This window comes from Siniperca chuatsi, linkage group LG16, assembly GCF_020085105.1.
Source record: "Siniperca chuatsi isolate FFG_IHB_CAS linkage group LG16, ASM2008510v1, whole genome shotgun sequence".
NCBI classification, from domain to species: domain Eukaryota; kingdom Metazoa; phylum Chordata; class Actinopteri; order Centrarchiformes; family Sinipercidae; genus Siniperca; species Siniperca chuatsi.
Window position 1 is genome coordinate 368,677 of NC_058057.1, and position 25,019 is coordinate 393,695.

The following is a 25,019-nucleotide window of genomic DNA, read 5'->3' on the forward strand; positions in this document are numbered from 1 at the left end:
TGGTTGAGCTGTAAAAAGCTTTGTGACATCCATACATTAATATCTAAAATTAATTTAAAAAGGGAATCAATTGGTCCTGTGTGATCAGGAGACTCTGCCACATAAAGTTGAGTATGGAAGCGTATGCTGGACTATATTCAAATGATTATGTAAACTTGAAAATGAAAATGTAATTCCACAAGCATTATAATCTTCCATTATATGTGTATGTGTTATCTGAGAAAAAAAAAAGAAATAATCCAATTTTCATTTTCACATACTTGTATGAGCGTTTTATGACAATATTAAAATAAAATTGGAAAAGCTGTTTGACATTAAATTTTCAAAGTTACAATATTCAAATGCAATAAGCGAAACAGCACCCCCAGTCTTTGCATTTACATGTCACCACACTCTTTTGGGGTCTAAATGAAAATGTAATCTGTCAGTGCTCTCATCAAGGCAGGTCTTCAGTTAGGACGTCACTTGCTTGAACATCTGCTGCTTTGCTCATGTGCGTAGTTGAATAATTGAATATACACAAGATTTTAGACAATTTTACTTAAAAATGGAAGGTTGGAGATTGGTCTGTAATTGCTGGGTATTGAGGGATCAACTGTACTTTTTTTAAAAGAGGCTGCATGAGTGTAGTCTTAAATGCTGTGGGGAATACACCTCGTTGCATCGAGTGATAAAAATTGGAAGGACCTCCTCGGACACTGAATTAATTACATTTTTTTGGTTTTGGGTCAGGGGTGCATGTGGAAGACTTCAGTGTTGTCACCACTTCCCTGAGCATTTCAGGATCAACCAGGCCAAAACTGTCTATGGCTTCACAATGTACAGTGGGCGGTGTTTCTTCAGCTAGTTTGGTATTTTGGAGTTGAAATATACTAGACCTGATGTTGGCTGTCTTCTCTTTGAAGTGGTCCGCAAATTCATCACATTTAGAAGCCATGAGATGGTTGCTATATGTTTGTTATACTTGTATTTCATTTTACTGCTATTTTACTGCCAAATAGTGTTTTGATATCTTCCTACCAGACTTTGTTGAACCCCATAAAGCAGATATGTTGGTCATGTCTGCCATCAGGTCAAATATCTCAGCTGACACATAACAACATAACACTCACTACGGGTTCAGAGGCTGACTGACTTCATCTCAAATGTAATATTTATTGTAAATGGTATATGATAATAACCAATAACCTCTAGCTTTATACTGTAAAAGCATATTATGTTATGTTGTAACATGTTTAATGATATGACTGTGCTAACTTCATAAACCATCAAACTATTGTTGTCATCAGTACTGTTGGGATTTGTTGGGTCTCTGTAATTAATATTATAAAGAGTACGGTCTAGACCTGTTCTATAGGAAAAGTGCAATGAGATAACTTCTGTTATGAAATGGCGCTGTATAAATAAAATTGAATTGAATTGATTTGAATCAGTCGCCTTTTGTCATTATGTCACTCCATGTCCACTGGCATGGACATTTAATTTTGAAAAATCCTGTGTTCTCCACATTGAAGAAATCTGCAATTTAACTTAAATTTTAATATGATGAATTAAGTTAAAAAAAATCATATTATACAAAGTGAGGTCTGCATGTATATAAACAGATTAGAAATTGAAGTTGAAAAAGTTTGTTTACTCCCCTTCCAATTTAGCCTGACTTCAGTGCTGGTCCTGTGTCATGCCTTCCTCTGTCACCTGGAAACGTATGTGTCAAAACCTGACATTTATTGGTTAAAACAAATCTATTTGAAAATTCATCAGTTACATTTCAACTGCATTTGTGTCAAGTGTCTTTTCTGCTCAGTGAGCACCATCTGGTGGTCAAAAGCTCAACAGCCGATATCCTTCATGAGTGTAAAAAACAAAGCACAGCTCCACATACAGGTCCAGGCTTATTTAATTGGTTAAAAGTGAAGAGTGGGAGCATTGCCACTAAGTTAATACATCAGAGACATTTACATCACATACATTAAACTGTAGCCAAAAGCAATAAACAAAACAGAAAAGAAAAGTTGGGTTAAAATTAATTCCCTCGATTCCTGTAATGTATCAAAGTACTCCAGTCCAAATTGGGTCAAGCTTACAGGAACAAATACTCCACTCACTGTTTACATCAGTCTTACGCCAAGTTACATGAAGGGCTTCAACTAAAGTCAACATTTCAACCTTCTAAAGTCACCCTGACTTTTTTTACACAGACCAGCTTCACTCACATTGCTCACTATGGAACTCCTGAACCACGTGATCCACCTTCATTCAACTCTCAAGACAAGAACTCTAATACAAATGTAACATGATGACATACACAGACCAGAAGACACAGTACAGCAGACAAAATATAAAGGGACAGTTTGATGAGTGTTTGGGACACATTAATATGAACACAGAGGAGAACACAGATTTGACAACATGACACTGCACACACACACACACACACGCACACACACACACATATATCAGGAACACAGAATGATGCCAACAAGTGGTGATAACAAAGTGTAGAGTAACATCAAATCAAACATTTAGTGCAATTAAATCCAATTAAGTCCAAACCATGTGCAGATACATTACCAAAAAAATACCATCCTCCATGAGCAGTACTACCTGTCACACCGATCTTAGTGCTGGTAAAAACAGTTCAATGACTTTCACAGGAAGGTCTGCAGTGGCTTCAAAATAAATGTGTGTTTCAATCTATTCATCAGCAAAACATTCACACTGAACACAGTGCAGATGATCCTCAGACCTTGGGACAGAACAGGAAAAGCAAAGGTTAAAATCACAAAGACAGAGTATTTAGTTCTCTGCTGCACTCAGTAATCAAAGAAGCAGTTTAGTGACAGTCCAGAGCCTTCTCCAGTTGTCTTCTCACAGATGGGCTTCATGAGGATCTGCTGGGCCCAGACTGCATCAGACAGTGTTAGTGTCCATGTTACATCCCGAAGAATTCCATTCCTCCTCTGACAGACTCTACTTTGAATACTTCAAGGCCAGCTACATGGGAAATAAAACAGCATCAAATATGTTTGTTGTAATAAAAACCATTACAAATACATATTCAAATCTGAACTCTATTATCTTTATTACATATATTATCAATTATTTATCTTTTAGAAAAGGTATGTTGTAGAAATAGCTCTATGTTTATGTGACCTTGTGAGCAGTGTCTGCAAACTGCTGGGCTTTGTGCATCAGCTCCACAGTCTTGTCCTCAGCACGAGTCAGTCTGTCTCCACGCTCCCCCAGGGCCACATTCACCCTCTGGACTACATTACCCATACTGCTACCTGTGACACGCTGACCTGTTCATACACACAAAAGAAGAAAAAGCAAGTAAAGAGAAATGTATTCAAGCGAGCAGTCAGTGTATTGAAAGTAAGAAATCAATAAAATACTGTATAGAACAAAAGATATATACATTTTCCTCCTAGCACCAAAGGAAACTTTGTCCTGGAAGTGGTGCCTGAGGAGAGGTCAGGCAATCTGCAAATACATTAGCATTCATCCTCTGGGGACCATCAATATCCACAGTTAGCATTCTGACTGACAATGGTGTTAACGTCACTCAAGTCGTGTGGGAACCCTGAATATGCATACTAAATGTTGTGACAATCCGGTCCAGAGAAGCATACAGTATATCAACAACTGGTGGCCAAAGTGTTGACAGATGGATGCACAGACAGACAGGAGATGATTTCCAAGTGTGATCCATCACAGACCGGCCAGTTGGGTTTTTGAGCATACAGTCTGATAGTTACTGACATCACCTTGCATGATCTCAGGGTATTACAACTGGTAATTGTGAATTATCAACTTGTTTCACTTTAGCTGACAACTTGCTGGTGCAAATATATTTCCGAGGTGTTTGCTGTTTTCATTGAAACCTACCTACAAAGACTAGTTACCCCATACATAACGACAGTCTCCAACATACACAGATGTTTTTAGTCTTGACAGTCACAAAGGGGCACATATCCACCCTCTGAGTAGAGACTCCACACTGCCACCCAGTGTTGAGTCACATCTCTAGGCAGCCCCCGAAATCCTACAGGAACACAAATTGTCCCGTGTGCACTTGACATGGAAAAGGCAAAGAAACAAAACAAAACGGTTCACCAGCTCTGTTCTGCTGAAATTCAAGCTTTTGTTTTCCTCGTGTGAAAAATGCATGACATTTTTAGAGCAATGGCAAGTCTACCAACACAATTAACAAATTCACAATTTTGAGTTTTCTGTATATTTAACTGTAATACCACCCATATAACAAGTATGACCCTGCTGAAGTGCCTGTGAGCAAGAACCCTGACCACTAAAGAAAATTTCCCGATCTGATTCACTGAAGCATCATACTTACTATCACCGTTAATAGCACCACATGTCACAGGTCGACTGAGGTTAAGCATGAAGTGTTGTTGAACTGTAACTTGGTGCCTTGCTGCAGCCTGGCACGTCTCCAACCCATTACACTGCCCCAGTTAGCGGGTTCAATGGTGCACCGTGCTCCCTGTCAGTCTCACAGCCCGGGCTTCCTAAAGACCAGCTATTGTACCAACCTCCCCGAAAATAAACAAAGTCTGCTCTCATCTGGCCGCCACATCACAGAGAGGCCTTTCTGCTGCAACAGAGAGGTGCAGCACAGTGAGAACAATAGACAAAAGGGAAAATGACCCAGAGAGACACAAGCCCAGGATGATATGACCTGGGGAGTCATGGTGGTGTACAGTGAAGGTAGGGAGGAAACCTGTGCCAGGAAGTCTTCCTGTTTAGTGAAGAAAAGTGTTAGTCATGTTTGACCCTTGACTTAACTGAGCATCTTCTTTGCAGGAGTTTTTGGAGATGCTAAAGCACTCTGGTACCTCCTCTCTCTCTGCTAAATATCCATTTAGGGGTGTAGCTAGGAATTCTGAGTGCCCTGACAGAATGATGCCCCCCAACACTTGTTGAGGCTTTTCAGCCACGTTTTTCAATCTCACGCATCTGACAGAACAGATCGTTTCTATTTTAATCAATCAGCTGTCTACACAGACTGCATAAAGGCTCACAGTTCAGTCATGCTTCACGTGCTTAAACGTGACCAAAAGTGTATTTTTATGCTTCAGGTCTATTTTAGTTCATTTTATGCGTACAGTTGTACTACAGTGATTGTGTGTTGGCTGCTGAAGCCTCATGTTAGCTTCAGCTGAACTTTAGAATGTATATTGGCACAGAAAGAGGACTGTGGATTTTGTCCTTCATCAGTTCCATTAGAATCGTTTAGGAAGGGATCCCTTCACAGCCAGTATGGACAGGAGGAACAATTACCGCAACCAAAAACTCTTTCAATGTACATATGGGCATGTGAGAATTGTATTGTACTTGAAAACAGTGAACCTATCCTTTAATCACACTTGTGGGTGTGACTTCACCCTCTGCACACATCTGTCCGCTGCTCACACTCACCCTTTTTCTACTGACTGGGAAGGAAATAGACAGAGCCCACCTTCACCACCCAGTGACCATGAATGGTTCCAGCTTCACTTTCATTCATAAAACCCTAATGACATATGGAAACTTTCGCTGTTGGTGCTGCCAGGTGAAACAGTTAAGGTAACCCCTAGTACTTCACCAATCACCTCTGTACATCACACAGATCATAAAAGACGGCAAGCTCTGATTGGTCGGGGTCCAATGACTCTATCTGACGAATCTGACACAGTGACCGTCTCAAAAGAAAGCAAAAGCATTGTGTAGTCTGATACTGCACTAGACAGGTGTAGCCACAATGCAACACACAAACAAACAAACAAAACCAAGTGAACTGAATGAATCAAAAAGGTTATGGATCAAACAGCATGCTGATGAGAGCAGCAGTGTTTATCCTGTACACAACGAAATAGTTAAGAAGATACATTCTGATAAAGAGCTATTTTGTTAGCCATAGTCTTAATTATTCCTTCTCTTAGAGTTTAGTAGTTTCCACAATTCCACAATTGGAGATACTCATTATGACGTCACCATGACATCATTGGGGTTATTTTCTCAGACTCGACAAAGCTCCTCCAGAGCCACAGAAGACATTATACGGCTGTTTTCACTGGCTGAGTAGCACTAACCATGACTAGTAAACTTGTATAATCAGTAAACGCAGGATTTAAGTGCCCCTTTAATCACTCCCTTACCTCGACCAGGTGAGCGACTTTGCTTTGCAACCATCATATTCTTCATACGATTCAAGAAGGCTTTGCAGCGATAGATGACCAGATTCATGGTGCAGGCGTCTGAACGAACAAGGACAACACATTACAACTGTGGTCATTCTCATATGAACTAAATGATTTCCAGAGTATCATAAACCCCAATAATTGTGTGACAATACCTCCAGTGAGTTTGGACTGGCAGTTGATGAACTCTGCCTGTCTAGGAGGAACATAGCTCTTCCGTCGGGCCTGCAGAGTTCTGGATGCAGATTTTGGTGGGGAGTCAGTGGGACCAGCTCCAACCTCGTGGTGAGCGCACTGACTAGCTCTCTCCTTGCGGCCCACCTTGCCCAGCTTCACAGCCTTTCCCAGACTCCCTGCTTTCCCCTCCCAGTAGGTCTGGCAGGCATGGTACAGGATATGGACAAAGATACACTTCTCTGCTGGTGAGCTGGCCACCCACTGGTCCACAGCATTGTCAAACACCAGGTCAAACTCTGGGCTGTCCTAGAAGAGCAGGGTGCAGGAGAACAAAGTTAGCACACAATATATAACTACTGGTAAGAACAGAATGCTGCTGACCTTGTTGGGGTTGATGCCGTTGACCTGTCGGAGCTGCTCCACCGTCCACTGGGACCTCCTGGTGAAGGAGGAGGAGCCACCAAACTGCTTCACCTTTGTAATGAGGAGCTGGTGTGGTCTTGTGTTGGTCACTAGGTAAACAGATCGTATATGAAAAATGATATCCCTATTGAAAGCTTTCAATAATAGTATTACAATGGAACAACCGGTTTCAATGCATTTGCATCTAAAAGCTACAAACCACACATTTGAAGACAGCGAGGTGAAGATTCTAAGTAGAGAGAAGAGTTGGTCTGAGATTCAATCTGCCCAAAGTCTATCAGAGTGTATTATCACCTTGGTCACGCCAATCACATGCTAATCAGGTACTTAACAGTGATGAAGTAGATGCAGCCAGAAAACAATAGGCCTGATTACTGATTACTGGGCCATCTTGGAAACTATTAGGTCAGTTACAGTTGAAACTAGCTATTAACAGATACTCAGGCAGATTCCTCCCTGAGGGCAGGGCTTATGTAACACAGAGTAGCTTAAATTTCTAATTCCCATCCCTTTTCTTCACAGTTGAGAATGACTTCCGGATGGGAGCCGAAACGTCTTGATTCTGAAAACAGTGTCCAGACGACTACGACTGAAACCTTTTCTATCATGTACTGAGAAATCTTGACAACTAGACTTGTGTTACCTCAAATAATTAATCATTTTAGTCAGAGACACTTATGTCAAGTAACTGATCATTTATAGTAAATGATTATACAGTCAGATTTGGGAAGGAGCTCTCAGAGAATCCAAGCCAACAATACCAAAAGCTTCTATCACATAAGGAGAAGGCTGGGGCGGTGGAGAGAGCTGCTCAACAAACCGTTGGCAGAGTGTTAGAAAGTGTTCAGTACGTGAATGAACAAATCTTCAACACAGAATCTTCAAACTGAACTGACTATACTGACTCATCATTGTCACAGACTGAATCAGCAGCTTTTAGCAGTGGAGCTACCCAGTATCTTACTTCCTGTTTAACCCTAATCTTCTGTTTGGGGTCCTGACTCCAAATATGAGTAACATCACCTTCATCAAATGTGCAAACAGTGTGAGGCAGGGGGAGGGGTTATTGCTTCAACACTGGCCTCCATATTGAACAATATTGAAGAGTGCTCAAAAACAGTGTGGAACGGTGATGTGTTCACTCACTGTTGTACGTACTGAAGTGCATTTGAAGAGTGATGCGACTGCTTGGCTTCGAAAAAAAAACTACAATGTCAGTGACTCTTTGAACTGAGCTGAACGAAACAATTTGAATCAGAAAAAGGATTCTGAGTCTCCACCTCTGGTAGTGAGAGCCCACTTGTATGAATGTGATTGAATGTTACGATTTAGCTTGTACCTGAACAGATGATGCATCGATGAGCCAAAGACCGTGAGCATGAATGAGACAGCTGATGTGAGCCTGACTTCAGTTCTCTGCCTGAACTAACACAAAGCTTTATATTGGAGATGAAAAAATCTTAAATATCTGTGCATCTCACAATCATTTAGAATTGGAATCAAAAAAGTGTTCACACTACAAATACCCTTTTCATGCAAAATAATGAATAATAACACAAAATGAAGACACTTCACCATTCAGACACTACTGCCAATTTCAAATTTGAAAAGGAAATTGCTTTGGAAAATGTTTAATTACTTTGCTTTTGCTATTTGTTCTGTTTGTTGCTAATTAGTACACACTGTAGAATGCACTGGGCACATGAGGTGAGGATTCTGTAGTGAATTCTGCTTTATACAGATGAAGCTTTACATTGCATCCTAACAAGCTTTTTACGTCTTTTATTCTACATGGTATACAAGGAAGGTGAGCTGTTCTCGCTCATCTACTGCCATCAAACTACCCATGAGCAAAGCTTTGAAACTGAAATGGCTCACAGTGATGCTCAGTGGCCATGTCAAACCCTTCTCTGTCCCCTTGTTCCTGTCACAGATATGCCAGGCCTCACCAGCCTGTAATCAGCCACACCTGCTCCCAGTTACACTCCTGCTCCCCATTAGCTCCAATCACAGCCAGTGCAGAAGCACACCACTCACCTCAGTATGTGTCCAACCACGTTCACACTTAGGACTCTACATGTCACTTGGTATAATAACCCTGTGTCTGCTTTATCCTAGCGATCGTCCTTCTCCAACCATCTTCCTTCTCCAGCGATCTTCCTCGTCCAACGATCCTCCCTCTCCAGCGACCTTCACCCCCTTCCTCAACGGTTCACTCTCTCCATACCCACTCTCTATCTGGTTGTACTCCAATAAAGTGCACTCTTGGTCAACCCGGTGTCACCTGCCAGTCTGTACCGTAACAGTTCCCTGTCTGTGTCTCTACCATCACTATCTTTTTCTTTTTTTTCTGGTCCAGTGTCCCTGCGAGCAGGGTGACCTCGTTTGTCAGTGCCTATTACAAAATGATTCATATAACTGTTTACACAGCTATGGTTACATGTGGTTAAGTTTAGGAAGCTAAAAGCATTTGGTTAAGGTTAGGAAGCTATCATGGTCATGGTTAAAGGAATGTTGACTGAAACCAGAAGCAAACAGTGGTCTTGAGTGTCAAAGTCACGCGCTTCCCTGACGCGTCCATCCCTCAGAGGTTTTGTGACTCTATACCAACATCACACTACTTCCACCTTTGCTCCTGAAGGGTCATGATTCACATGGCCGCTACAGGGCCTTGCCAGTTAAACGTAAACATATTTAGGCATTTGAACGACTAATGCTGTGTCTAATGTCATTTTTCTTGGGAGGACAGTCTCCAAAGTAAATTAAATAATTCAAAGGGAGCAAAAACAGTGCAATGACCGATGCCTATGAAAGTCTATTTTGGCTCAGTGTTGATGGAACTAGTCTAGACTTTGATTGTTTTAATCATAACTAATTTAAAAATCATTCTATGAAGTAATTAATCAAATGTATATTTGATACCATTAAAAAAGAAATGTTAAGAAAAGTTATAAAATGATCATTATCTGTGAACATGAATAATTCTATTTCACTATTCTCTCTTCAACATATAAATGAGCTGCTGCTTTACTTTTCATTGTGTCTTTTTTATCCACACTAAGGTTAGACAGCTCTCTTTAAATGAAGGACATGCAGTCAGTGCACTGAATTACACAGGCTGTCAGCTGACAAGAGAAGCTCTTTCTTACTAGATGAAATGGATAACTGGCCAATCAGAGCTTCTGTTACTGAGCTGAGGGTTGGACCTCCTTTCATTATTAGTGCTGCATGTCTGTAAATTACAGAATTCTAAAGTATGAATGCTTATCTAATTTTCACCAGATAAAGTCTAAAAGTCCGATTGAACCTGAAATGCAGATGAATGTGGCGTAGTCTCCTTTGGCTCCAGTAGGCAGGAAGGACATCCTCTTCCTTTTCCTCCTTCGCACCTCCACTGCCACCAGCATCCGCTCATCACGAGGAATGAAGACCTCTTTGTTGATGGCAGACTGAATGTTCATTGTAGTCCTGAGACCTACACAGGTGATGGATGGACATGACTGTGCTTGTTAGGCCTGTTTAGACACTGGACTAATGTCCAGACATTGTGGATGGGCAAAAAGACTAAAAGTGATCAGAGAAAGCAAAAGAGCTGAGCTCACATACAGAAAAAGAATTCTCAGTATAATGATATCATACAGCACTTCATATCTTTTTTACATGTTGCCATAGTGACTTAATTCAGTTTGACACTCGACTTTATTCAAAACATAGTTTTCTGTTGGTATTTTCATGTGTGTAAGACAGCAGCACTTACACACATTAGAAATATGACATAAATCAAAAAACATTTTAAAATACTCATGAAAGTAAGTCTAGTATAAAAGCCAGGTTCCCTCAGGCTATGAGCAGGTTTCTGCTCAAAGATGTGAGGAGTTTGAAACCTTTTAAAGACTGGGTTTCCTCGATTAGGTCAGGTACAGCTAATAAGCTTGGTGACACAGCCCTCCAACTCTTAAATGTTTTACTTGTATTTCGCATACCAACCAGCAGGAGAGTGTAGCTCAAACATCCTCCTCCACTTGCGCTCTTGATCCAGTCCCTAACTATTTCCTCAAAACTGTATATGCAAAAATCCGATCTATTTTAAATCTTAGTGAAGCAGAAACTGTTGTACATGCTTTTATCTCCTCATGCCTCAATTATTGTAACAGCCTGTTCACTTGTCTTAATCAAAACACTTTGAAACGACTGCAGACTGTACAGAACTCAGCTGCTAGGCTGTTAACCAGGACCAAGAAGTACGACCACATCACACCTGTTTCAGCCTCTTTACATTGGCTCCCTGTTGGTTTTAGGATTGATTTTAAGATCTTGTTGATGAAGGCTCTCCATGGCTCCAGACAATATTTTAGATCTTGTAATCCCTTATGAACCTTCACATAGTTTGAGATCTTCGGGCAGGGGTCTCCTGTCTGTTCCTGAGTCCAGGATGAAAACTAAGGGGGACAGAGCTTTTGCTATCAGGGCCCAGAGGCTCTGAAACAACTTGCCTGAAAATATTAGGTTGTCTGAGTCAGAGTCTTCGTTTAAGTCTCGTCTCAAAACACATTTTTATCTGAAAGCAGATCCTGATTTTACCTGAACTGGCTGTTTATTTTACTGTTTATTTTATTGCTTTTATTTCTTTATATCTCGTCATTCACTGTGGTATTTTATTTCTCTTGTTGTGAAGCACTTTGTAATTTGTTTTGATAAGTGCTCTATAAATAAAGTTTTATTATTATGATATTATTATTATTATTATTATTATTATTATTATTATTATTATATGATATTATCAACACTTCACTAGAAACAGGTAGCTTTCCTACTGCCTTCAAGACCGCAGTAGTGAAGCCTCTATTAAAGAAGCCAAATCTAGATGAAAAGAACCTTAGTAATTACAGGCCTATATCCAACCTATCCATTATGAGCAAAGTTCTTGAGAAAGCAGTTTTTAAACTTAATACCTTTCCCAATGAAAACAGTATTTTAGAGACGTTCCAATCTGGTTTTAGATCAAACACAGTACACAGTACAGAAATGGCTCTAGTCAAGATAATAAATGATCTCAGACATGCTACAAATTTCAATCCAGTGTCAATCCTCATCCTTTTAGATCTAAGCTCAGCATTTGACACCATCGACCATACTATTTTAATTAATCGTCTTGAAAGATGGGTCAGTCTCTCCGGCAGTGCTTTAAACTGGTCTTGAACCTACACAAAGTTCTCTGTTAGTCTGGGTGATCATGTATCTGTGAAACATACCGTTTGGTATTGCACAAGGAAGCTGTCTTGGTTCCCTGCTAATTTCCTTATATATGCTTCCATTAAGTTACATCATCAGACTAGGAAAGAGAGCACATTACTCCTGTTTTAGCTACCCTGCACTGGCTCCCTACTTCTTTTGGAATTGATTTTAAGGTCCTTTTACTCACATGCAAAGCTCTTAATGATATAGCACCTTCTTACATTTCAGACTTTTTAACACCTTATCAACCAACAAGAACTCTTAGGTCCTCTGATGCTGGTATTTTAACTGTTCCTCAAGTCGCCCACAAAACAAGCGGGGAAGCTGCTTTTAGCTACTACGCTCAGTTATTAATTAGATATGCAAGCTTTGCTGACTTTTAAAAAAAAAAAATTGAAGACCTACTTATTCAGGCAGGCATTTAGTTAATGTAGTACATCTTTATCTCATTCCACTGCCTTTTTTACTACTTTTATCTCTTCAGCTTCTCCAGTGTGAGGATCGGCTGTTTTATATCTCAGTAAACTGAAGACGACCCTTTGGGCTCTGGGAAACTGTGCTGACCATTTTTATTTTCTGTCATTTCAAAGACTTTCAAATCAGAAAAATAGCCAACAGATTAATAAAAAATAATCGTTTGTTCAGCCCTAATAAAATCTATATGAAGAATTACAAAAGTGACCATAAAATCTATGAGGATTTATTATACTCAATGCTACTTACAGTGTGTATCACTAAAACTTTACTATAGACGATTTTTATATGCATGGTGTACTTAAATGGTGGAAGGAGTATTAAAATCTTTCTCTTCAGTAGAAGTATCAATACCACCATGTAAAAATGTTCCATTAAAAGTCCTGTACTTATTCTATCAAAGATTTTGTATGGTATAACTGTTCATTCTTTTGGTAGAGCATAATATTTTCAGCTTTTTATAAGGTAACCACACCTTTCAGTACTGAGTAAAGAGGCTATAAGGTAGTTAATGATGATTTCCTACAGTACATTTGTAATTAATGATTCTACATCTGTAGGTAAAAAAGGTTTGACCTGCAAATCAGCCTACCTGTTCTTGTCCTTTTCTCCACCCAAAAGCCTGAAGCTTGACTCAGGAAGACTTGTTAGTTCAAACGTTAAATTAGTATCCTGTTAAATACATTAAATATTTCCCAGGATTCCGACATGAATTTATACCCGCGCACACCAAACGGCGTGCCTTGCTGCGAAGGCACAAATAAACCACAGTCCATCCCATTTCAAGAGCTTGACGTGCACGTGGTTAAAGGCTGAAAGTCAGAGAACAGTCGCCGGCTGTCTCACAGACAGAGCCGGGGCTGACTAGCACATTAACTGCGGGGGGGGGGCAGCCGAGGTGGTGTATGTGTCCTGCTCTTCTATGGAGACCCAAATTGTTCATTATTAAAGACATTATGAAATCATATGAATAAATACAGATACAAATATGTAAAATAACTATAAACTCAGCACCATAATATTATATTATTTCACCCTTCTTTTCATCACAAAATCTTTGTCTGTCAATCAAGACATTTGTCTTCATTGGCTGTTGCTTTGTCTGAATGAGTGGACAGCCAATCACATAACTGACTCTCCCCTTTGTGTCTTGATTGACAATAAAAAATAAAAGTGGTAAAAATGGTGTCGAATGGTGGTGAAATAAACACGGACTTTGTTTAATAAAAACTGCTGGAATGTAATACACTAAACTCATTTCATTAACAAGCTCAGTTTTAAACATTGAAATGGATTATTTAATTTTCATAGTTATTTATTTAGCTTGTACTTATTAATGTGATTATTTATTTTATAATGTCTTATTTAGTTAATAATGAACACTCTTTGTTTCCACACTTCCCACACAGAATGAATGTTTCACTATGACACAGTGAAATAGCTGATGATACAAGAAAATCTGGGAAGTATTGTTTTGTCATAGGGAATTTGGGAATTTGCACCACTAAAGAACAATATCAACTGTGTCCTGCATTATTTCATGATCTTGTCACCCCAACTTATTATTTCAGTTTATACTGTGTGCACATAGTACGTTTTCTTAAAACTGTGTTTAATTAAATTACTGTTGGGATTTACAATGGTTAAAGGGGCACCAAACTGTGTAGGTGCAATTATGGCTATCAGAATTATCAAAGATATTCATAAATAATAACTTTAATGAATAAAGTCCTAGGGGGCACCACTCCTCTTAAAGAAGAGAAATGATAGCCAATTAATTGGTTGAGTTTCATAAAATACACTAAACTATCAATTTGGAACTCTGATTAATAATTAAATTAATAACTATAACCACCAGTGTGTGTGTGTGTGTGTGTGTGTGAGTGTGTGTGTATGGGATCCAAAATGGCTGCTTGGGTGCAAAATGGCGTCAAACATAGAACTGCAATTCAAAATGGCGGCTGAGCAGCGGTTAGACAAAGAAAGCAAATTCAAAATGGCAGCTAGGCCATGGTTGATAAAGAGTGTGAGAGAGAGATAAACAATACTTTCTGTCACTTTTTGATTGATGGATGATGGATGGTGACCTTTGACCTTTGATTAACCCCCGGGAACTCCTCCGGAAGTGCGTCACGCCGAAGTGCGTCATGCCGGAAGTGTGTGGCCTTATGCGTGGACCAATGAGCGTGAGGCAGGCGTGGTTAGCAGGAGCCAATGAGCGTGAAGCATGCGTGGTGAGCAGGAGCGAATGGGAGTAAAGTAGGCGTGGGAATGAAAAACCCTGTAAATTAAATAATATGATTAAATAATTCAATCATTTAAGTGAAATCAATAGTATCAAAAGTATAAAAATAATTGACAAATTTACCATCTGTAAAATCTAATCTTTCAGGAGCAAAAGACACGTCCTTCTCTGTTGTCTGTCCGGTGCAGAGTGAGGTGTGAATGAATTGGAAAGATGTGGGAGGGTAGGCGGAGTTTATGTGAACCAAAGGGAGGGTTAGCCAATGGGAAAATAGGTTAGGAGGAGCTTGCGGCGAAAAAAATAAAATAAAAGCAGAATATTTCTGGTCTGAACCAACAAACAAGATGAAACAGTTGAAGATGATCAGCCAGACGCCTGTGACGCATTATCAAAATGCGACACTAGGGGGCGCACCCAAGAAACAGGTGTTGTATTTGGCTCGGATCCAGACACCTCCCCCCAGCACGCTTCAGGAGGAATGGGATTTAGAAAATGGAGGCGTGTGGGGATATGCGTTCAATTATGAAGTCAACGAACTTTGTTTTTACCAGCTGGAGAAAGGAGAAACGTTTGGACCCCTCACTCCAAAAGCAGCGCTTACATCAGTGGACTGGTCTGTGTTGAATCTGGTGGTGTCAAACAACCTCAGAACAAATGAAGGAAAGGAACCTGCGACGAAAGACAAACAGACGCAAACGTTTGTGCGGGTTAAACAGGAATTTCCACCGGCACTCGCCCCGAAAAAAATTGTAACCTGCAGCATTTGGGAGACGAAAAGCTCGGGTTCCGGCAGATGGTTCTACCGCACAAGCCGTCAGGCGGTCGAAGGAGATGAACACTCGGACGAATTTGTCTTGGAATATTTCAATACCGAATGCGGTGTGTTCCAGACGTCATTACGTCTACCCCTCAAGGTGTGGATGAAAATGATGATTGAAAAAGCAGAAAAACTGAAGGATCTCTTCCTAAGAAGTCAGACATCGAGAGACATTCTGATGATAAGAAAGACTCTGTTCACAGAAGACACCGCCCCCGACTCCTCCTCTGACTCCGCCCCGTAATTCATTCCGCTTAAAACGGATACCCCCCTGCAACTTCAAATCATGTCTGTTCCTCTTCAAATCATGTCTGTTCCTCTTCTACCGCAACCAGAAAGCATAGAATCACCTCCGATTCTGAGAAAAGCCATGTCTCTCCCTTGTATCCTGCGACCTGGGAGCCCGGATACCTTCAGGACCCCTACAGCAACAGCACCACCGCGTGTTGGGAGCCCCACCCTTGATACGACACCCCCACCTTCACCGCCGGGGACCCCTGACTGGATTCTGCCTCCTCCATCACCATCTCCCTCCCCTGACTGGCCCTCTTCTTCTTCTTCGGTATCCTCAACTCCAAGCGCCTCACCACCCCCCTCTCCTAAGGAAGAGGACAAGCATGACGGGGTGCTCTCTGACCTATTTCTGAACACGGTGAGAGCCGTGGTGGTTCGCCTGTTGAGCAAGGTTCTGACCGTGTACAGATCTGAAATCTGTAACGGCTGTCAAATTGATCACCCGAGCCAGCTACAACACGAATGTCTGTTTGAGATGCCAGATTATTTCTTCCATCGGCACTATAACGAGTTGACGAAGCGGCTTTGGACGGATCGTTTCATCAAAGCCATTCAACGGGCGCTTCAGGCATGCCATATCCATGTGTCTGCATACAGAGTCCATGGCGCTTCCGAGGCCTTTCTTCATAACCTCAAAAAGACAAGACGCATCGGAGAGAAATTGGAGAAGATGTACGACGCTCTGATCGGTCAAGACGAGAAAAGATTGAACTGATGAACAATGTGGCGGACTTTTGGAAGGGGATTGAGTAATTAAAAATAAATAAATAAAAAAAAATGGGTAAACTTTTGCAGAAAATTTCTAAATTATGTAGAGGAACGTGTAATCGTTAACCAGTTAATCATTGTTTTAGATCAGGTGATTAAAAACAGAGTCACCCATGTTGCGGATGACAATGTTTTTACTTTAGAGACGAAGTCGCAAGACTAGAAAAGATTTTGGATGTTGTTCAAATGTTGAAAATTGGGAACAGATAGTAAGTGACACATTGCTAACGGTAAACAAATGCTCTGTATCTGATACCTTTTGTAAAATTATAAAAGAGATGACTAAAGATTCTTGCATGAAAATGTCTCATCTGTTTACTCTTTACACTTTATTTGTAGACGTTATGAGTTATTGTGTACAAAACAACATGTATCTGAATACCTGGAATGAATTGAGAACATTACACGATGATATTTACCAAATGTATGGAATCAATGTGTTGAAGTTAACCTCCTGTACTTTGAGAAATGCTGTGTGTTTATAATCAATAAAAAACGATTTAAAGAAGCTTGTGTCTCATTGTTTGTTTTCAAAAACCCTAGAGAGGGCAACCAGAAACATGGCTGAAAAACGTGTCATGAAAAAAGTGTATTATAAGCCCTCACATCCTGGTAGTTTTGGGGGAGTGGAACGACTACGCAGAGCCGTGCAGGATGAAATGGGGAAAAAAGTCAACGTAGAACGGGTCAAAGATTTTTTATCGGAACAGGACTCGTATACTCTGCATAAACCGGCCAGGATACATTTTGTCAGAAATAGAGTGTTTGTACCACGGCCTCTAAATCAGTTCCAGGCAGACCTTTGTGATATGCAGGCCTTAACTGAACACAATGACGGGTACAATTATTTACTCACGGTCATCGATGTATTTTCAAAACGGGCTTATGCCAGAGCTTTGAAGACAAAAACAGGGGCTGAGGTCTCTAAGGCCTTTGACTCTATCTTAAAAGAAAGTCGGATCCCTGAAAAGTTACAAACGGACGCGGGCAAAGAGTTCTTTAACAAAAGCTTTGAGGGGTTGATGAAGAAACGAGGAATGAATCATTTTGCAACAGCCAGTGAACTGAAAGCGTCTGTTATTGAAAGATTTAACCGAACGTTGAAAACACGAATGTGGAGGTATTTTACGGCTACAAACACCTGTAGGTACGTGGACGTCTTACAGGAATTGCTTGACAGCTACAATAACAGTTATCATAAAAGTATAAAAATGACGCCTATGCAGGCGACGTCAGAAAACGTCTCTCGAGTGTTTGAAAACCTGTATGGAACATTTCCCATACGCGACAAAAACAAATTAAAGATGCATTTTACGGAAGGGGATTTGGTGAGAATATCCAAACTGAGAGGAGTGTTTGATAAAAAATATCAACAGAGTTTTACCGACGAATTGTTCACAGTAACCGAATGTATACCCCGCCAACCCCCTGTGTACAAACTGAAAGATTATGACGGAGAACCTATCCAAGGCTCGTTTTACGAAGCAGAGTTGCAAAAAGTCAAGGTCGGTAAAGACAAAGCGTTTCAAGTTGAAGAAATTCTGGACGAGCGTGTTGTCAGGGGTAAAAAACAAATGCTGGTGCGTTGGAAAAACTGGCCTGAGAAATTCAACAGCTGGGTCAAGGCAAGCGACCTGAAAAATGTATAAAATCAAATAGGTACGTCGAATCTGAATCATTAGAACATGGACCAAATCACAGGAGAAGGGTTCTACGTTGTCCTACCCTCCAACGCCAGTCGCAATGTATTTAAAAATAACACGAGCTCCAGCTACCACGTTGATTTAGCGCAGCATATTGATTTAGAAGGCCCGTGGGAGGTAGCTCTGACAGAGATTTCATACCCCCACACCTGGTTTAACATTTCTAGGGAGGATGCTTATTTTGAATGGAGGAATAAACCAAAAGATGATGATAATGATGCTTCAAAGAGTGAGGTGTTCACCCGTCAGGGTTTTAGGGCAGGTTATTATCACGATCTGGAGCAGCTCAAGACAGAGCTGAACGCCTTTCTTAGAAAAATTAACTCTGATATTTATTTAAGGTTTAGCTCCATTCAAAAGAGATTTGAATTTCAGGCAGGAGGTCAATATCATTTACGATTTTACCCCCCTCTGGCTTACATCATGGGGGTTAACCCGGGAGAATGGGTTATTTTTAATGAAAGGATGTCTCCGTATCCGGCTGATATAAAGGGTGGATTTTACCATATGTATTGTTATAGTGATGTGGTACGACATCAGCTGGTTGGTGACGCTTACGCTCCGCTCTTGAGAACGATCGCTATAGAAGGAACGTACGGGGACGTCATCACGCAGTATTTTAATCCGCCCTGCTATCTACCGGTGGTCAAGCAGCACATCGAAAACATCCACATTGAGATAAAGACGGATCAAAATAAACCTATAAATTTTACCTTTGGGAAGACTATCGTGAAACTCCATTTTAGACCTTCCAAAAAAAATCCTCTGTGACAAAAACAAAATGATGCATCAGAGACACGATCCTCACCGTTTTGTGAGTTATTATGAGAATCAAGTAGGAGGCGCTCTCCCTGGTTTTTACGGGGCGCCTGTTATGTACGGGAGAGGAATCGGTTCGATTTTTTCTAAAATATTTCGTTTTGTATCGCCGTTGATGAAAAAAGGATTTGCCATTGCTAAGCCTCATCTTAAATCAGCCGCAAAAAACATTGCCTCGGAGGTGATAAGCCACGCTGTTAGTAGAATAGGGGGTCGATCGGACAACGGGGCTCAAGAAGGATCCGGCGGTATGATGGTTTTAGCCAGACGACTGAGGAAGAGACCTCCGGGGCAGCGAGTAAAAGTGCGTAGGTCAAAAAAGAGAAAATCAGTAGGGAGAAGTAAGTCCAAAGGAAAGCACGCTGTTGCGAGCTCCGGAGATATATTCTAGAAAACAAATATGGCGCTTTTACATCACAAATCAGCCGAATGCACTATGGGTGAGCTGGATTTATTTTCAGCACCTATGACGCAACTGTCTATCGATGAAAAGCTCTACACAGAAGTCCTGCCTTTGGCATCCATTACCGACGGAGGTCCTATTGAATTTTTATCCCGGAGATGGGGAAAAATACATGGATCTGAATGATACTTTGATTCATCTTCGTGTGAAAATTACCAACGCTGACGGCTCAAACCTAGCCGCCGGCGCCGCGTAGTAGGCCTCATCAATTATCCTCTGAACACAATTTTTAACCAATGCGACGTTATTCTGGGGGATAGGTTAATTTCACAATCCAGCGCAACTCACCCTTACAGAGCGATGATAGAGACCCTCCTCAACTATTCAGACGATACGCTAAAAAGTCAGTTCACTGCAGGGCTATTTTACAAAGACACGGCCGGTGCTATGGACTCTATAGTACCAAATAACGGGCCGAACAGGGGATTAAATCAGAGAGCCCGGTTTACCTCAGAATCTAAAGAACTTCACCTACTAGGTCCTCTTCACGCAGACATATTTTTCTGCGAGAGGCTTCTCTTGAACTCTGTGGATTTGAGAATTAAGCTGACCAGAGCTAATGACGCCTTCTGTCTCATGGGCAACGCCGCCAGCACTTTCCGTTTAAAAATACTGGGGGCCTCGTTGTTTGTCAAGAAAGTCACCGTTTCCCCCGCAGTGCGTTTAGGCCACGCGTCAGCTTTAATGAGGGGCAACGCTCTTTACCCATTATCACGCGTGAACGTAAAAACCTAATCCATCCCAGAGAATTCCAGAATATGTAACCAGGAAAACCTCTTCCTGGGGACGATGCTAAATATCTAGTGATAGCCATGGTGAACCATGAAGCCTTCACAGGAAAAAGAGATCTGTCACCCTTCAATTTTATTCACAACAACGTTGAATACATGGCTCTGTGTCAGGACGGGAGACAGGTGCCCGCCAAAGCTTTCCAACCTCAATTTAATCAGGGGTTATCTGTCAGAGAGTTTTATAATATGTTTACCGCTACGGGGAGACACTTGAAAGATTTACCTCTAAGCATCGACAGGGAGGAATTTCAGCAGGGCTACTCTTTGTTTGTTTTTAATCTCAACGCCTGCGAAGATGCTGATGCATTGTCGTGCGTTTCCAACGGAAGTTTAAGACTGGAAATGAGATTCAGAGAGCCGCTGCCCCATACTACCACTCTCATCGTTTATGCTTGTTACGAGTCTATTTTGGAGATTAATTCCAAACGACAGGTGCTTGTGGACTATTACTGAGACAATATGAACAATCACCAATTGGACGGATTACTACGTCATTTACTAGGAGATGCTTTTTGCGGAGTGTGGGCCGCTGATCAGTTACCTTTACTGCGTCAGTCCTTTAGATTTCCAGCCTTTTTTATAGTCAACACACACCCTGCACACGAACCAGGAGAGCACTGGCTGGCCCTCACTCTTGAGGAAGGCAAAAAAGGCAGCTTTTTTGATTCTTTCGGATTCTCCCCGGATTTTTCACATTATCCTAAAAGCATCTTGCAATTTTTAGAAAACCGTTGCGAATCTATTTTATACCACAACAGTCAGCTTCAACACGTTCTGTCTACGGTGTGCGGTCAGCATTGTGTTTATTATTTATGCCACAGAGCCTGCGGTTTATCTTTTGAAAATGTGCTGTCTTTGTATCAAGATGATGTGATGAAGAATGATGTTATGGTATCAAAGTTTGTGAAAAAATATCAAAGTTGTATGAGGTTGCAAAGAGCCGGATCTTTTCACCACACCGTCTGTTCTTTACAAATGTTTAAAGATTGTTACAACTTTATATAAATAAAGATGGATCTGGAGACTGTTAAATTCGTTTGAATCATTTTTTATTCAAATAAAGCCAGCTAGGTGATAAAGGTATATGTTTCTTTCGTTTTCCTGATCTTAACAGCGGAGGTGATGTTTCCATCTCATAGTCCCAGCGTGGTGCCAAGGGCGTCTGTTTTTTTTTCATTCCCTTCTTCAACACTTGGGGTGACCCCTCATCGTCGTCGTCCCAAAGCGGTCCTCCCTTCTGAAGTTTATGATATTGCTCGCGAGCATGGGGGTTACTCATCAAGGATGAAGGGATGTTGAGCTCCCGTAAAGTATTTAGAAACCCCATCCATCCCTTGGGTTCTCTGGATTTTTTATGCGTGAAGGAGAGATTTTTAATCAGGTCTAGCAGGTGTGAGCCTTTCACAATCTCTCCTTTATGGACAAACTCTCCTGAAGGAGCCCATCCGCTCTTGGTTAATTTCTTCATAATGTACTCTGCATTGTTACGGTAGCGAACAGGCAGGTTTTGCAGCACCTCGCTAGCAGTTTCATCCAGCGTTACTTGCTTGTCTTCTCGCTGATTTTCTTGTTCCCCCGATTCTTGGGCTAGAGTCAAAGTGATACGACGGTCATCTTTCTCATCTTGTTTGAGTAATGTTAGGTATCTTTGCAGCAGAGCGTTGTATTTTTTTATTTTGTCATGAGCATTCAAACCCTTTTCATTTAACACATCCCTCATTTTTACATCCAAATCATTTTCTGCCGTACGTCTCATCGTTTCCCCGGCGCTGGGAGCAGAAGCTACCGACTGACTCAGACGGTTTAGCTGTTGCGGCGAAATCAAAAACATCTTTTGACTCATGATTTATCTTCTTCTAATAAGCCCTCCCAGCAACTCTCCAAATATCGGCACCACCGCTGACAGTAAAGGTAAGAGAAAACCTCCAGACTGTTTTCTCAGAGCCTGGTGTTTGGTTTTTAGACTGGTTTTTTTATTGGCTAGCAACTTGATAATTTTCTTTTGTTTTCTGAGTTTTTTATATTGAGCCGATGTCAGGGGAATGTTTCCTTTTAAGAGGTTTAAGGAGAGCTCGCACAGAGACTGCAGAAAGTCAGATGAACAATGGTTGAGAATATCTTTACGTTTCCGAGGCGTGGCGTGACATAAAGCGCGTAGTAAAGGCGCATTTCTTTTTAAGCGCGCCGACATACTGGATCAGGACTTGGATTTAGGTAGATAGACGACGGGCCACTGATGGGGGAGTATTCCCGTCCTTAGTCTGTAATGTTCTGGGCAGCCGGGTGTGAGATCGATGATTAAATACCCGTGAGGATCTTTGGTAGCATCTTCAAAACTTTCTAATAAAAAGGCTTTTCGTCCGGGAAACATTTGTTGAGCCAATATATTCAACTGTAATCTGTCTCGAGGGTTTTTAAACAGTACCAGATAATTACTGTTTAAACTGATGGTGCGGCTGTGCTTACCTTGATGGAAAAGATTTTGAGTCAGCATCATGACGGACATGTTCTTGTGATGCCTGTATTGTGTAAAAATTTTGACTACATCGGGATGGTCCGAGGCCTGAAAAATGACATCGTCAAATAATCAAATGATTTTGGTCAGAGGGAAACAGTTTTTCATCATCAAAAGAAGGAGGCAGGCCTTCAACAAATTTAATCTTTTTATTCTTCTTTTGCAGTTCAGCATACAACGGTTGAAACGATGTAAAAATCCATACAATGTTATCAGGCAGTATATCCATCACATGATTACAGTTTTCCAAAACAGACTTTACAAAATAAGTCTTGCCACAGCCACTCGGTCCTGTGACCAGACAAGAAAAAGGCACTTTCAATCTGGGGTCAAAATCAATTTCTTCGGGTGAAAACATTTTCTCCTCAATAACCAAAAGGCAGTGTATGTCCTAGACTCAGCAGCAGTCTTTTATCATACACAACTCTGAACTTTTTTTGGAATGACGTGTTTTTTAGAAGGAAGCCTTTCTTATCTCGCACAATATTGTGTTGAGGGATTTCAAGGACTCCCCTCTCATCAGAGTTTTGCACATAATCCTGAACCAGGTCTTTAACGCTATCAAAGTTGACAATTTCACAGCATTGGTGCGCGTCTGCGTAATGCCTTTTATGCGTAAAACAACCTTGTTGTTTCGAGTTTGGTAAGCATAACTTTTTGGACCCGCCGCCACAAATTCTTTAATGCTATCTCCCCCTAACTCATCCGTCAAATCTCCCAGGTAATTACCCAGCTTGAGCTGCGTCTCTCCTCTTTTGTGACGTAGATGAGGCTGTCTGTGTCGCAGTAAAGGACTCTATCTTGCAACTGTTCCAAATATCTGTACAAAGTCAGACGTCCGTAGGCTGTGGTGAAAGCGGCTATAAAAACATTATCTACCTTGTTTGGTAGCGGGATACAGCGGTCTCCGTAAGACCACTGAACCAAAGCCACTTTGTCACTGACGAAGGAGAAGTAGTTGACTTTATATTTTTCAGAAAACATGAGGTTAAAGAATTCTTCCGGGTCTGTGACTAGTTTGGTTTGTGTTTGGTTGCTTCTCTGCATAAACTTACCCCAAAAGGAGTTCAGACATAATTTAGACACTTGTCTTTTAGCAGGGTTTGGTCTGATTTTATCCGCCTCCAGCAAAATCCCCTGGTTTGCACGATAATCGCTGATGTACTTTTCTCTGCTTTCCTGATCAGCAGCGTCGGAAGGGTAACCCGAAGCTTCCTGTTTACCTTTCAGAAAAGTGTGCATATAGTCAACAAAAATAGAATCACTGCGTCTATCAAAGTGCCATACCTCAGTTATTTCAGCTATCCGATAGCCCATCTCCAAAGCCTTGTTAAATTCAGGAGTGACCCAGACACCTGTCAACGCCCTGTCATCATCGCTATGCCGACACGGACCCTCCTGCAGATTGAGCTCTGCGCATGCTCGGCAAAGGGTAAACACAAGCTTACCCCCCGTCGTTCTATAGGGCAGGACTGGAAAGTACAACTCTTTCGGCGGGTAGACCCTAGCCCTGATTAGCCCAAAGTAGCTTTGAGGTTCTTGGAAATCTTTATAGATTATTTCAGGGTGCCCGAGAGGATAGGGGAAGTTGGTGTTACAGTACGGATAGAGAGATGTCACATCTACATAAGAGATTGTCTCGTTCGACGCAGCGGTGTGTCTCAACTTTATAGCAGAGGTACGCCCTCCGTACAAAGCTTCGCGGGGTGACAACGGTTGTGGAGCCTTATATTGTTTGAGAAACTCCTTCAGCCCGTGATGAGATTTTTTCAGCATCGTCCACGTGTGCTCACGCATGATGATGAGTTTTACCTTGTGCGTGGCTTCTAACTCACGTAATTTCTCCTCGCAGCGCGTGTGCAGCTCTCCGAAGGGGCGACCCGTCAGAGGACAGGTGTCGTGCGCTTGATAACAAATTGAACAGCCGTGATAGAAACATCCTAGAAACTCATAGGCATATTTCACCCCAGCGATCTCAGCATACCCGTCTACAAAGAAGCGCCCCAGCTGTTTTTCCCCCTTATTTAAAGCATGCTGGATAGGGATGCCGCGGGTGTGTGACAACCACTCTAACCACTGGATACCGGCGTTTGAA

At 41.4% G+C, this 25,019-nt stretch overlaps 1 protein-coding gene across 2 annotated transcripts; it reads right to left on the reverse strand.

The window, feature by feature from the left end:
* Positions 1-1,879: 1,879 nt before the first annotated feature.
* On the reverse strand, positions 1,880-13,286 carry stxbp6l (syntaxin binding protein 6 (amisyn), like). 2 transcript variants are annotated; one of them, XM_044168725.1, is made up of 7 exons: positions 13,102-13,286; positions 10,108-10,275; positions 6,783-6,889; positions 6,356-6,683; positions 6,159-6,257; positions 3,154-3,302; positions 1,880-2,994 (listed from the first exon to the last, which is right to left on the reverse strand). In XM_044168725.1, the coding sequence occupies exons 2-7, from the start codon at positions 10,259-10,261 to the stop codon at positions 2,971-2,973; spliced, it is 861 nt and encodes a 286-aa protein (XP_044024660.1). In that variant the 5' UTR covers positions 10,262-10,275; positions 13,102-13,286; the 3' UTR covers positions 1,880-2,970. The 2 variants fall into 2 exon arrangements, with proteins under 2 accessions (XP_044024660.1, XP_044024659.1); XM_044168724.1 differs by having other exon boundaries at positions 6,759-6,889; positions 13,102-13,285.
* Between the last annotated feature and the right edge of the window lie 11,733 nt (positions 13,287-25,019).